The sequence below is a fragment of the Equus caballus genome, chromosome 1 (assembly GCF_041296265.1).
Source record: "Equus caballus isolate H_3958 breed thoroughbred chromosome 1, TB-T2T, whole genome shotgun sequence".
NCBI classification, from domain to species: domain Eukaryota; kingdom Metazoa; phylum Chordata; class Mammalia; order Perissodactyla; family Equidae; genus Equus; species Equus caballus.
In genome coordinates this window covers 102774902-102787016 of record NC_091684.1, presented here as the reverse complement: position 1 = coordinate 102787016, position 12115 = coordinate 102774902, and the positions used below count along the sequence as shown (strand labels likewise).

General features: G+C 36.9%; 1 protein-coding gene across 5 annotated transcripts in view; it reads left to right on the top strand.

Moving 5' to 3' along the window:
* The window catches only part of SH3GL3 (SH3 domain containing GRB2 like 3, endophilin A3), a 320477-nt gene that overhangs the window by 155620 nt on the left and 152742 nt on the right, over positions 1–12115 (top strand). For all 5 annotated transcript variants that reach the window (XR_011424088.1, XM_070230150.1, XM_023649368.2 and 2 more), the window contains exon 8: positions 7731–7805. Coding sequence is in view for 4 of the 5 variants with exons in the window: in XM_070230150.1 (XP_070086251.1) it covers positions 7731–7805 (75 nt within the window). In the remaining variant the exon portion in view is untranslated. The remainder of the gene's footprint in view (positions 1–7730; positions 7806–12115) is intronic.

Sequence of the window (12115 nt, the reverse complement as noted above, 5' to 3'; positions counted from 1 at the left end):
CAGAAAAAATCAAGATCTCCTCCCTACAGGCCTATTGAAAGTTCATTTTATGGTTTCTTTATTGTTTTCATTTTTAGATACATATATTTATTGACAGAGAAGTCAGAGCAAATAAAAAGTTGAAAAATTGTCTGTGCTGTGTGTCATTCATCAAGATTGTATTATCTACTCTTCTACCTTAAATAATAACATGAATGAAGTACATAGTTTTGGTTATTGTCCCTCGCATCTTGGCCAGCCTTGGCCTGTTAAGAATTGTAGTCACTCTGACTATACTTGGAGATCTTTGTCACCCTTCTAAGATTGTAGATGCCATCTTAAATCTGAAGCCACTGGACAATTCCCTGAGTACTTTTCAAAAATAATATTTTAGAATAAAATTAATACATTTATATTGTATCAAATTTGGAAGATACAGAAAAAGTGTGAAGAAGAACATAAAATTCACTCGTATTCCTAAACCCCAGAGAAGCACTAGTGACATGATGGTGTATGTGCATATGGCTATGCATGCTTTTCTTACTCTTTTTCTTTTTTCTTTTTTTTAAAGAATTTGATCTGACTGTTATTTTTTTGGTGAGGGAGATTGGCCCTGAGTGAACATCTGTTGCCGATCTTCCTCTTTTCTTTTTTTTCTCCCCAAAGCTGCAATACGTAGTTGCATATCCTAGTTGTAAGTCCTTCTAGTTCTTCTATGTGGGACCCTGCCTCAGCATGGTTTGATGAGCGCTGTGTAGGTCTACACCCAGGATCTGAACCGGCAAATGCTCAGCCACCGAAGTGGAGCGCACAAACTTAACCAGCACGCCACTGGACCAGCCCACTATCCTTATTCTAAATAGACTTTGTCATTTCACAATGTATCATAGACCTATTTCTGTGTTGGTACGTAGACTGCCTCAGTCTTTTTAATGAATATATCGTTATTTATTTAAGAAACTTTCCATACTTAGACATCTATGTGGTTCCAATGTCCAGTATAATTACAAAAATGCGACAGTGAACGTTGTAAAAAGTTGTAATTTTATGTATATCAAGTATGTAAAACACTTATCTTTGCACAATTGTAAGTGTGTTTCTGTAGGAAAAGTTCCTAAAAAGGCAGTTGCTGAGTCAAATAGAGTGCATATTAAAAATTTTGGTTGATGTTGCCAAATTGCCATTCAAAAACATGTTGCCAATTACACTCCCACGCATACTTTTTGCAACTGTCTGCTTTCTCCTGTTTTGCCAGTGGGGAGTGTTATCAGTTTTTGTAATTTACTGAAAGGCTAGGTTAAAACTTTTTCAGTATTTATTTTATTGTATTAGTTTTCCATAACTTTGAGTGTTTTCATATGTTTATGAGACATTTGTAACTCCCTTTCTGTGGAATGCTTACTCATGTATTGTAGCCAGCAGGCATTGAAAAATGTGTATTGTTATCTCCCTATTAATAGCCTTTTCTTCTGTTTTTCCTTATGCTTTCTATAGATTTTGCTTCATATATTTCAGTACCGTTTATCTAATGCATATACAAAGGACAGGATAGCTAAATCTTTATTAATGAATTATTCCCTGGATTATTATGAAGTCATCTTCTTTTAAATGTTTAGTATTTTTTTGCCTTGAGTTAAACTTGGCCTGACAACCATGTCATTACTCCTGTGCTGTTTTTAAAATATATTTGCCTAGAATATTAAGTTTATGTGTTAGACTTATATTCTTCCAAATTAAGACTCTTTCTAAAATCATAGCCACACAGTCATTATCCTGTCTGAAAATTAAAAATAATTCTTAACATCATCAAATATTCAGTCTGTGTTCATTTTTCCCAGATTGTCCCATAAATATTGTTTTATAGTTTGCTTGTTCAGGTCAGGTATGGTTTTCTTTAGTCCTTTGAGCATATTGAAAATAGCTTATTTAAAGTCTTAGTCTATTAATTTGAACTCTGGGCTCCCTCAGAGAAAGTCTCTCTTGATTGCTCTTGTTTCTCCTGTGTGTGGGGGCCATCATTTCTTGTTCTTTTTCAGGTCTTGTAACTTTTTGTTGGAAGCTGGACATTTTGCATAATATAATGTGGCATATCTGGAAGTCAAATTCTACCCCTCCCAAAGTTTGTTATCATTTGTTTAGTGAGTTTTCGGAACCAATTCTGCGAAGTCTGTATTCTTTGTCACATGTGGCTACTGAAGTCTTTGCTCAGTTGGTTTAGTGGTCAGCTAATGATCGGAGAGAGATTTTTAGAAAATGTCTAAAATAAATAAGTCTCCAAATCTTTGCTGAGAGGCTCTGTGTTTGTGTTGGGGCAGAGTTGAACACTCAGCCGGGCAATTGACAACTCTGTCCTAGCCTTCACTTCCTTTTTGCACAGAGCCTCAAGGTTAGCCAGAGGTGAGAGCTTAGGGCATTCTTAGGTCTTTCCTGAGTGTGCACACAGCCCTGAGCATGAGCACAACCCTATATATATGGTGGCCTTCTAGATTCCCAGGAATCTGTTGGAGCTTTTCAAAGCCCCCTGTGGACATCTCGTTTTCCAGCTTTTCCTTTTAAGCTTTCTAGATATCTTCTTGTTTTCCTTGACTGTTATTTACCATCTTGGGCAGCCTCAAAGTTAATCAATTGCCTCTGATTGTTTTGGACAAATGCCCCAGGGAAAATGTTGTTTGCACTGGGAAAGCTCCCAGCTAGGTCAAATAAAGACAGCTTTGTGAGTGGGGTCTTCCAGGGAACCAGCATGCAGGTCAAACAATGCCAGTTGGGAGTTGGGGCTTTGGAGGTGCACCAACCCTATTCTGCCACTGCAGCATTTTCCATGCTGCTCATTTTCACTATGATTATGGGCTGTTGGTTTTCAAGGTTACCGTAGAGGCTGAGGATGAGGGATATGGGACTAGGCAAGTTAAAATGCCACAAGCTTGCTGTTTTCACTAAGTATTTTTCTTGAATAAATGCTACTCAGATTACTGAAAGCCTTTATTAATTTCCAGAATTTTGAAAACGTTGATTCTGACAATTCGTGCTAGTGTTTTCTTTGCTTTTATGGAAGAGAGGTTTTCAGAGTTCCTTACCCCATCATTTTTGCTTGCTTATTCAAATTAGTCTCTTATAAGGTCTATATGTTGCATTTGGATGGTATGTCTCTTAATTCTTTTTTCAATGTGTAAGTAACTCCTCCTCTCTTTTCCTTGAAATTGATTTCGTGAGGAAACTGTTCATTTGTCCTATAGATTTTCCCATAGTCTGTATTTTTCTCATTATATCCCCACAATGTGGTTTAGCGTGTTCCTTTGTGCTCTAAATTTCCTGTAAATAGGTAGTAAGATCTAAAAGCTTGGTCATATTCAAATTTGTTTGTTTGTTTTGGAAAAAATATTTTAGAGTTGGTGTTATGTACTTTCTATTGCATCATATTAGGAGGCCCATAAAATATGTTTTTCTGTCTTTTTGTGATGCTGTGGCTGCTGATAATCAATGTCTAAATGATGATATTTTATCAGTCCTTCATTTATGAGCTTGAATACTTCTATAAAGAGAAACTTCTCCTCATCAGTGATTTAGTTCTCCAGAAGTAAAATTTGTACAGAAAGGTATGATAAATGCATTCTTCTTTTTTTTTTTTTTATTTGCCATTCTTGAAAATAATGAGCTGGTTCTTAGCACCCTCAAAATGTGGCCAATGATTTTTTTCAAGTGTTATTATGAATTTATGGATTTAAGCATATTTCATATGATTCACACCATTGTGGTTATTATTCTTACTAATGTTCAAATTGTCACATTTTTGCCCAATTGGAGACTCTTCACGTTGACTCTGGAGTCCTTTTGACGTGCCTCCAGTTGTTTTTGAGAGCTCTCTTACTTTTTTAATGCCATGATGTCCTAGGATTATCTTATCCATTTTCTGACCCAGACCTGGATTGAACCATTTCAGTAAGAAGTTCTGGTTCTTTTTAGTGGGAAATGGTATTTTGAGGCACAATATGGGTGCAAGGATGTTCATTGCTACTGAGTTGGTTAATGTTTTTTGGTGTTTTCAGCAGACAGACTAGGTAATAAATAGGGTGTATATAGATAGATAATATTGTATATAATATAATATATTAAGACATATTATATAATATATAACATATTAAATATAATATGAATTAAATATTAATTAAAACCCAGGACAGCAATTTATTTATTTATTTAATGTGAGAATACTTCCTGAACTTTTTTATTGTAATGATTTTTATCTTGAATTTTTAAGTAGTCAATCTACAAACAGTGGCATTTTTAAATTTTCCTCTTGAAAATATATTCCTCTAGGTTATTTATTTTCTAATTACATTAACAAGCATAGCATCTACAGAAGAGAGTAGGGAAAATAGTTATCCTAATCCTTGTTTTGTTCCTGGCCGTGATGGGAATAGTTCTAATGTTTCACTAGTCTTCTTCTTGGCTTCTGATTCTTGATCAAATTGAGGATGTTTCCTTCTCTCCCTGGCTTTAACAAGAATCTTATCATAATGTATTCTGAATTTAATCAGATACCTTTTTATAGTCATTAAAATTATCATAGTGTTTAAAACTTTTTTGATCTGTTAATATAACCAATTATATGAATGATTTTCCTAATGTTAAATCAATCATTCATTTTTAGAATATATGCTACTTAGTCATGATGTGTACTTCTTTTGATAGAGTTCTGGAGTTAGTTTGCTTTGTTTTATTTGTTATTTTTATATCCCTAGTCGTAATTAACGTTTGGTTCATACATTGATATCTGCGCTTTCCGTGTTTGGTCTGGGTGTCTGGGTTGTGTCCACTGAGCACCAGTAACTGATGCCCTTTCAGTCTTCCTGTTACCTGCAACTTACCTGTTTGCTTAAGGTTTTACAAAACTCATCCAGTAAAACTTTTTGGCCATGGTCCTTTATTTTCGTTTTTCTTTCTTCTTCACCTGTAAAAAAATATTTTTAGCTTTCTAATTATATTTGGAAAGTAACTCGTCAGTACATTTTTATTATAGAAAACTCAAAAAATCTAGAACTATATTCCTCTTCCCTCACTCCTACCACTCTCGTTCCTATTCTCTGAGGTAACTACTGTCAATGATTTGGTGAAAAGTCTTCCACGAATTTAAAGGATTAAAGAATTAAGATCCCACTTTGTTATTTACTAATAGGCAATTGCAGTTACTATGCATTTACATATTACTATGCAAGTACAATCTCATTCTATGCATTTGCACAAAATATAATGTAATATATTACATGTATATAATTCTATAAATTACATATACATGAAAATGCAATACTCGAACACATATGCTTCTGCAATGGATTTATGCCATATACGTTGTATTTTTATTGTGGTAAAATATACATGACATAAAATTTACCATTTTAACCATTTTTAAGTGCCCAGTTCACTGGCGTTAAGTACACTCATATTGTTGTGCAACCACTGCCACTTTCTGTCTCCAGAACTTTTTCACCTTCCCAAACTGAAGCTCTGTCCCCATTAAACAATAACTCCCTCTTCCCCTCCTACGCCAGCCCCAAGTGACCACCATTCTACCTTCTGTCTCTAGAATTTAACTGCTCTACGCAGCTCATGTAAGTGGAATCATACAGTATTTGTCCTTTGGTAGCTGGCTTATTTCACTTAGTATAATGTCTTCATGGTTCATGCATGTTGTGCAGCATGTGTCAGAATTGCCTTCCTTTTAAGGCTGGATAATATTCCATTGTTTGTATTTACCACGTGATGTCTATCCTCTCATCTGTGGATAGACGCTTGGGTTGCTTCCATCTTTTGGCTGTTGTGAATAATACTGCTGTGAACGTGGGTGCACGAATATCTGAGCCTCTGCTTTCAACTCTTTTGAGTGTATACCCAGATATGGAATTGCTGAATCATATGGTGATTCTATATTTAATATTATTTACTTATTAATTTATTGATATATTTATTTATGTTGATTATATATTTAACATTTTGAAAAATTATTTTCTGTAGTGGTTGAACCATTGTATATCCTCACCAGCGGTCCACAAGGGTTCCAATTTCTCCACATCCTGATCATCACTTGTTATTTTCTGTTTTTTTGATAATGGCCATCCTAATGTGTGTGAAGTGGTATCTCATTGTGGTTTTGGTTTGCATTTCCCTGATGATTACTGATGTTGAGCACGTTTTTATGTGCTTATTGGACATTTGTATATCCTTTTTGGAGAAATATCTATTTGAGTCCTTTGCACCTTTCTTTTTGCTGAGGAAGATCGGCTCTGAGCTAACATCCGTTGCCAATCCTCCTCTTTTTGCATGAGGAAGTTGTTGCTAGGCAAACATCTGTACGAATCTTCCTCTATTTCTTTGCCCATTTTTAAATTGAATCTTTGTTATTGTTGAGTTGTAGGAGTTCTTTATATATTCTGGATATTGACCTCTTCTCCAATACGTGATTTGCAAATATTTTCTCCCATTCTGTGGGTTTCCTTTTTACTATTTTGATAGTGTCTTTTAATGCACAAAAGTTTAATTTGATGCAGTCCAACTTATTTATTTTTTTCACTTGTTGCCTGTGCTTTTGGTGTCCCATCCAAGAAATCATTGATCTATATATTGTTTTTTAACTGGCTTTTTTAATTCATCAATATATATGTTGGCGATCTTTCTGCGTCAAGTCATATAGCTTCTTATCATTGCTTTTATCGGTTGTAGAGTATTCCTTAGCATGGGTATACTGTTGTATTTTTAACCCCTCCCGTAATAGTGGGCATGCAGGTAGTGTTCATTGTTTCTTTTTACGTGTATGTATATTAAGAACAAACAAAAAGAAAATCTGGAAAGCATATTTATCAAAGTGTTAGAAGTGATGATCTCTGGGCAGTAGGATAGGAAATAGTTTTATTTTGTCTTTTTTGCGTATTTGTATTTTCTAATTTTCAATCATCAAATATTTTTATTTAATAAAAACTTATAAACAAGTCAATAAATACAGCGACATCTTTTGATGAAACAATTTTACCCCAGGGTTTATCCAAAAGAAGTTGTTCTCAATAGTTACCCAAATGAAAACAACATCTTCAGGAAGTAATTCGTATCACTGACAGTGTGTTAGTATCATTTAGTAACAGAAGTAATGTTCAAGTAGGGGACTAGTGGGATAAAATTGCCTATGAGCTTAGATTATTATGCGGCCATGAAACTTAATTTCAGACTATGTAACAGCATGAAAAAAACATCCACAGGGGCTAGGATTTCCTCTGGGTAGTTGTCTAGGCCAGAGATCATCAAACTTTTCCCTGTGAAGGGCCAGATAGTAAATCGATTAGGCTTTATGAGCCATATTGTCTCTGTTACAGCTACTCAACTCTGCCTTTGTAGGGCAAAAGCAGACTTAAATGGATGGATGTGGCCAGATTTGGGGGACCCAGTTTGTCCCCCACCACATCTCCCACCTCCATCAGAGCACATGGATGAGGCCTGGGGAGTGAAGGCAGTTGAGGTCGTAGGGCAGTGCATTTATTTTAAACTTTCCTTTAAAGTTATTTGAAAATGTATTTAAATGAAATTACATGAGTCGTATTAATATGCCTTCTCCATAGTAGGTGCTGTTCAAAGACTTCTTGAGAGTAAGATGGAAATGAAATATAGTTAAGAGCACTTTGCCCATGTCCCCGGTTTTGATTGATTGGCTTATTTTATTGGCCTTTGGTGCACGTGTTTTATTACACTTGTCTCGCGTTCTTTCCTAGGGGAAGAAAATGCAATCGCTGTCCCTTTGGGGAGTCGAAGTGTGAGAATTACGGTGAAAGGACCCGCACATCTCTGTGAGTAGATTCCAGTCTTAACATTTTTTCCCTTCCTGAAAGTTTCTTTAGCCAAAAAAAAAAGTCTGTCTTTGTGTTGATCATCTCAAGGATTTTGCCCACCGCCCTGAAGTAATCTCTGTCAGGAGGGAGATGATCTGTAGCCTGAATGTTTCCGTTCTCAGGCCCCGTGGGTAATACCCCAGTTTGGGATTCATCCCCTCGTGGGGGAGGAAATCCAGTTATGTGTGAAGTAAACTATTTTAATGTGAAGAGTAAATCAGGATTCAAGAGTCTTCTGGAGATTTGAGCAATTTGAGACAACAAAACAAAACAAAACAAGATTTAAAACATAGATCCATGCAGTATCTGCAGCTGCCAAGGATAAGCTTTGTTGCCAGCACACCACAACTTCGGTCTAGGCGCCCTGGAAGTCAACGCTGGTCTCCAGAATACTCAGAGTTTGAAACAACAGAGGATCACACTTGTATTGTTTCTTGGGCCAAAGTCAGGTGGCATCTCCTGTCTTAGTCCTTCTGGCCTCTGAGGACCTAAAGGAACTGGAAATACCAAAACTTGTCTCCTTCTCTCCCATGGTTCTCCCTGTGGCCACAGGCAGGACTTTCTTAGTCTTTTTCAAAGAAAAATGGGTTTCTGCCAAGACTGGCCCCCTGGCTTTGAAGAAGCTTACTGTGTTCTGCTCTTTCTTTCCATAAAAAGTACAAAACACACTATTTGTAGCTATTTTAAAGCCACACAAATCAAGGTCCACTGGGTTAAAGTGCTACATGTTTTGCCATTTTTTTTTTTCTGAGCCGCCATCTTAGATGTTAAATCATTAAAATTTCTCAGGGCCAGAAGCATCATACATTTTTGGTAGCTTTTAAGTGTGTGTGTGTGTGTGTGTGTGTGTGTGTGCGTGTGCACATGCGTGTATGTGTGCACATGTGTGTGTGCGTTTGTATATTTTGGACCCGGAACTAATGTTCTAACCAGAAATGTGCTTTGAGAAAGGTTTATATCAAAATGTTTAAATAAAAATGTTTAAGGTCACCAATGACATAGATTAAAATTTTGGGGAAAAAAAGAAATTCTGTAGTACCTTGTGATCTAAATTAGGGAAGCGAGAGGATATCTTTGAGATAGTGAGAGTGCAGTTACTGCAAAGCCTTTTTTTTATCCTTAACTTTGTTATATGAATTATGACTAAAAGAACGTGACTGCTTTTTTTTAGCTAAAATACTAAAATGTTTACAGCCACGTAATGGTCACTTCATTCAAGGCTTTCTCTGTGATGAAGCATCAGAACATTTGTTTTTGTTTTATAAACCTTCATTGGAAAGGCTACAGACTTTATATTGCCACTGCTTTTGTTACGTTTAATGTGGTTGTGGGAACAAAAGTTTTTAAGCTTCTTTTTTAAATGGCTTAAAGCCCGCAGCTCTTGAGGAGAGTAAATCTTCATCCTTGTAAATGCACACTTGATGTTTGAAATCAGTTAAAAATCCTGTGGATCCAAATTTTGTAAATCATTTGAGTGATAACATTGTAAAATATCATTTTGGATTAAAAAATAGGAAGCACTGACTATTCATAGTAGTCCTATTCATGATAGCCATAATGTCCATCTGTCGATGAATGGATAAATAAAATGTGGCATATGTGTGATATTATTTGGCTATAACAAAGAGTGAAGAACTGATGTGTGCTACAACATAGATGATCCTTAAAAACACCATGCTAAATGAAAGAAGCTAGTCACAAAAGCCCACATATTGTGTGATTCTATTTATAATGTCCAGAGTTGGCAACTCTGTGGAGACAGAAAGTCGGTTGGTGGTTGCCTAGGGCTGGGGTGGGTTCGACTGGGGTGCAATGAGGAGAGTACCTGCTAATGGGTATGAGATTTCTTAGGTGGATGACAGAAATGTTCTAAACAGGGTTTGGTGATGCTTTTACAACTCTGTGAATATACTGAAACCATTAAACTGCATTTTAAGTGGGTGAATTTTATGGTATGTGAATTTTATGGCCTATCAAAAAGACGTTTTAAAAAACAAAAAATATGCAGTGACTGGGCCTGATTTTCTTGTGATACTACAGGCATTTCCCAAAGATTCAGCTCCAAAAATAGTTTTATAACTTCTACATCTTCGATAAGTAGACAGTAAACAGAATAAGTAAACGTGAATACTTTGAGGCAAAATGTGCGTTTACATGCATATAGGTTCTGGCAAATTAAATATAATTTTATACTCAAAACTGGCACTGTTCCAAGAACAGGGCTCAAACGTATTCTGATTTCTCCCAAGGTGAAAGATCTGTTGCATAGCATATTTCCCCTTCTAAACAGTCTCACGATTGGCTCCAGAAGTGTTTCTGAAAGTTATCCTTCTCTGTTGATGCAAAGAACTGGCTTCGTTTACAAAGGATTTAGTTTGTAACTAGATTTCTGAACATCTAAATATAGAAGCGGTTTTATTTTCTTGATTTATGCAACTGTTCTCTTAATTTTTATTTTTAACAAAGATATATCCATTCTTTCAAGATCCATATTAACTGCCACCCTCCAAAAGCCTGCATTATTAAGAACTGAGAACATCCAGTAACGTTAATGTCAGTCTCTTTGCTGTGAAATGGAATGTAATTACAGAACGTCCATCTTACGTACTGCCTAGGGGTGTTTAGATTCTGAATTTCCAGTCCTGTCCCAAGCCTGGCCCCAGCATGTACATAGCAAGCACACAGCTCCAAATTTCCTGATAGTGCATCCCGTCAAAGATGGAAGCAAGAAGAGGATTCCTGCAAAAGAAATTTTATGGTAGCAAAACTTCAACATTGAATGTGTTTGACTCGCAATAAAAACTTGAGGAGCCGAGATGCCATAGACTGAAAACCTCCGTGGTCAAGTGGAAGAATTGTTTGTTTTTTGTCCTCTAAATCCTGTCTGATGACTATATATTGAGCTGTATAAATATAAGCATGGACACTGTGCACAATGACCAATCAAAGGAAATGGATGCTGAATCAAGTGTGCACACACTGTAAAATACAACTCTCCTCTAAGCTTAAGTGTGATGTATTTATCACTAAGTTAGCTCTGCCAACCGCTCATTACATGTCCGTCTAGCAATCCTGTCGTGGCCTTCTTAGAACTTAAGGAGACCTCTTGGGGATAATTAGCACGACCTGGCCTCTTTTGAAAGAAGCCTGGATCGATACTTCTCAGTGTAGGCCCTTCAACTAGAAGCAGTTGGAAGCACTCATCATCTTTCTAGTCATCATTTCTTTTAAAAATAGCTAGTACGGATCAAAATGTTTAAAGGCATCGTTACAGACTTGAGTTGTGAAGATTTGGGGATTTAAGGGGGTCTTGATTTCTGATTCTGTTTTTGTCTGTTTGAAGCTGTGTATCGTCTCTTCCTCAGCCGTTCTCTGCAACCTGCCCACCATATTGAGCCTGGAGAGGAGAAAGAAGTCAGGAGTGGGCAGGAGGAAAGGAGGCTCATACCCTCTGCCCTTCGTAGTGGTGGGTGTTTTATAGGCTTCCTGGGGTTTCCGCCCAGCACTACCAGCCACCTTGCTGCAGAAACTACAGAGGGGTCAGCAAGAACTCCAGGAACTGAAGGGCTTGTGTGCGCAGCTCTCACGAGCCCGTTATCACATTGCACTTTATCACAACATGGGGCTGCAGTAAGTGTGTAGGAATGCTAGAAATTAACAAAAACTTAATAAACAAACCCATAAGTCAACACATCATTCAAATTGTTGACTTTCACCATCTTCTTTTCTGTCATTTATTTTAAGAGGCACGGGCACTAAGGAAAGGCATGTTTACTACCCATAAAAATGACGATTTTTGAAGAACCTCACCAGCCTCTCTGCCTCACTGTGGGTTCATCACAGTGGCATTGTTAATCCAAATTATCAGAATCGTTTGCATTCATAAACTCCATCTTCATCAAATCACTTCACCTGTCTTTATTCACCCACTTCTGACTCATTCACACAAGTGAAGTCAGAAACTTGCTTCCTGGAGCCTCCAATGAATGCAGCCAGTGTTTGTGACCTGAAGAGATGGAAGCCTTTTGAATAATTGGAGTAAACATATTTTATGACAAGTGCGTGGTTCCGTGGAGAAGAGTGGTCTGGGTAATTCACACGCAGTTGAAAACTGGTTCTGCTCCTTGCGTTCTCGTATCCTTCTCACTAAAGATCTTGGACGCCGTCGAAGTAATGGACTAGACTCGACGTTAGAAAACAGAACACCAAAACAACACTAACAGAAACGCTGGCCTTTGGTTTAGAGGATGGACGTCATACTGGTCGTG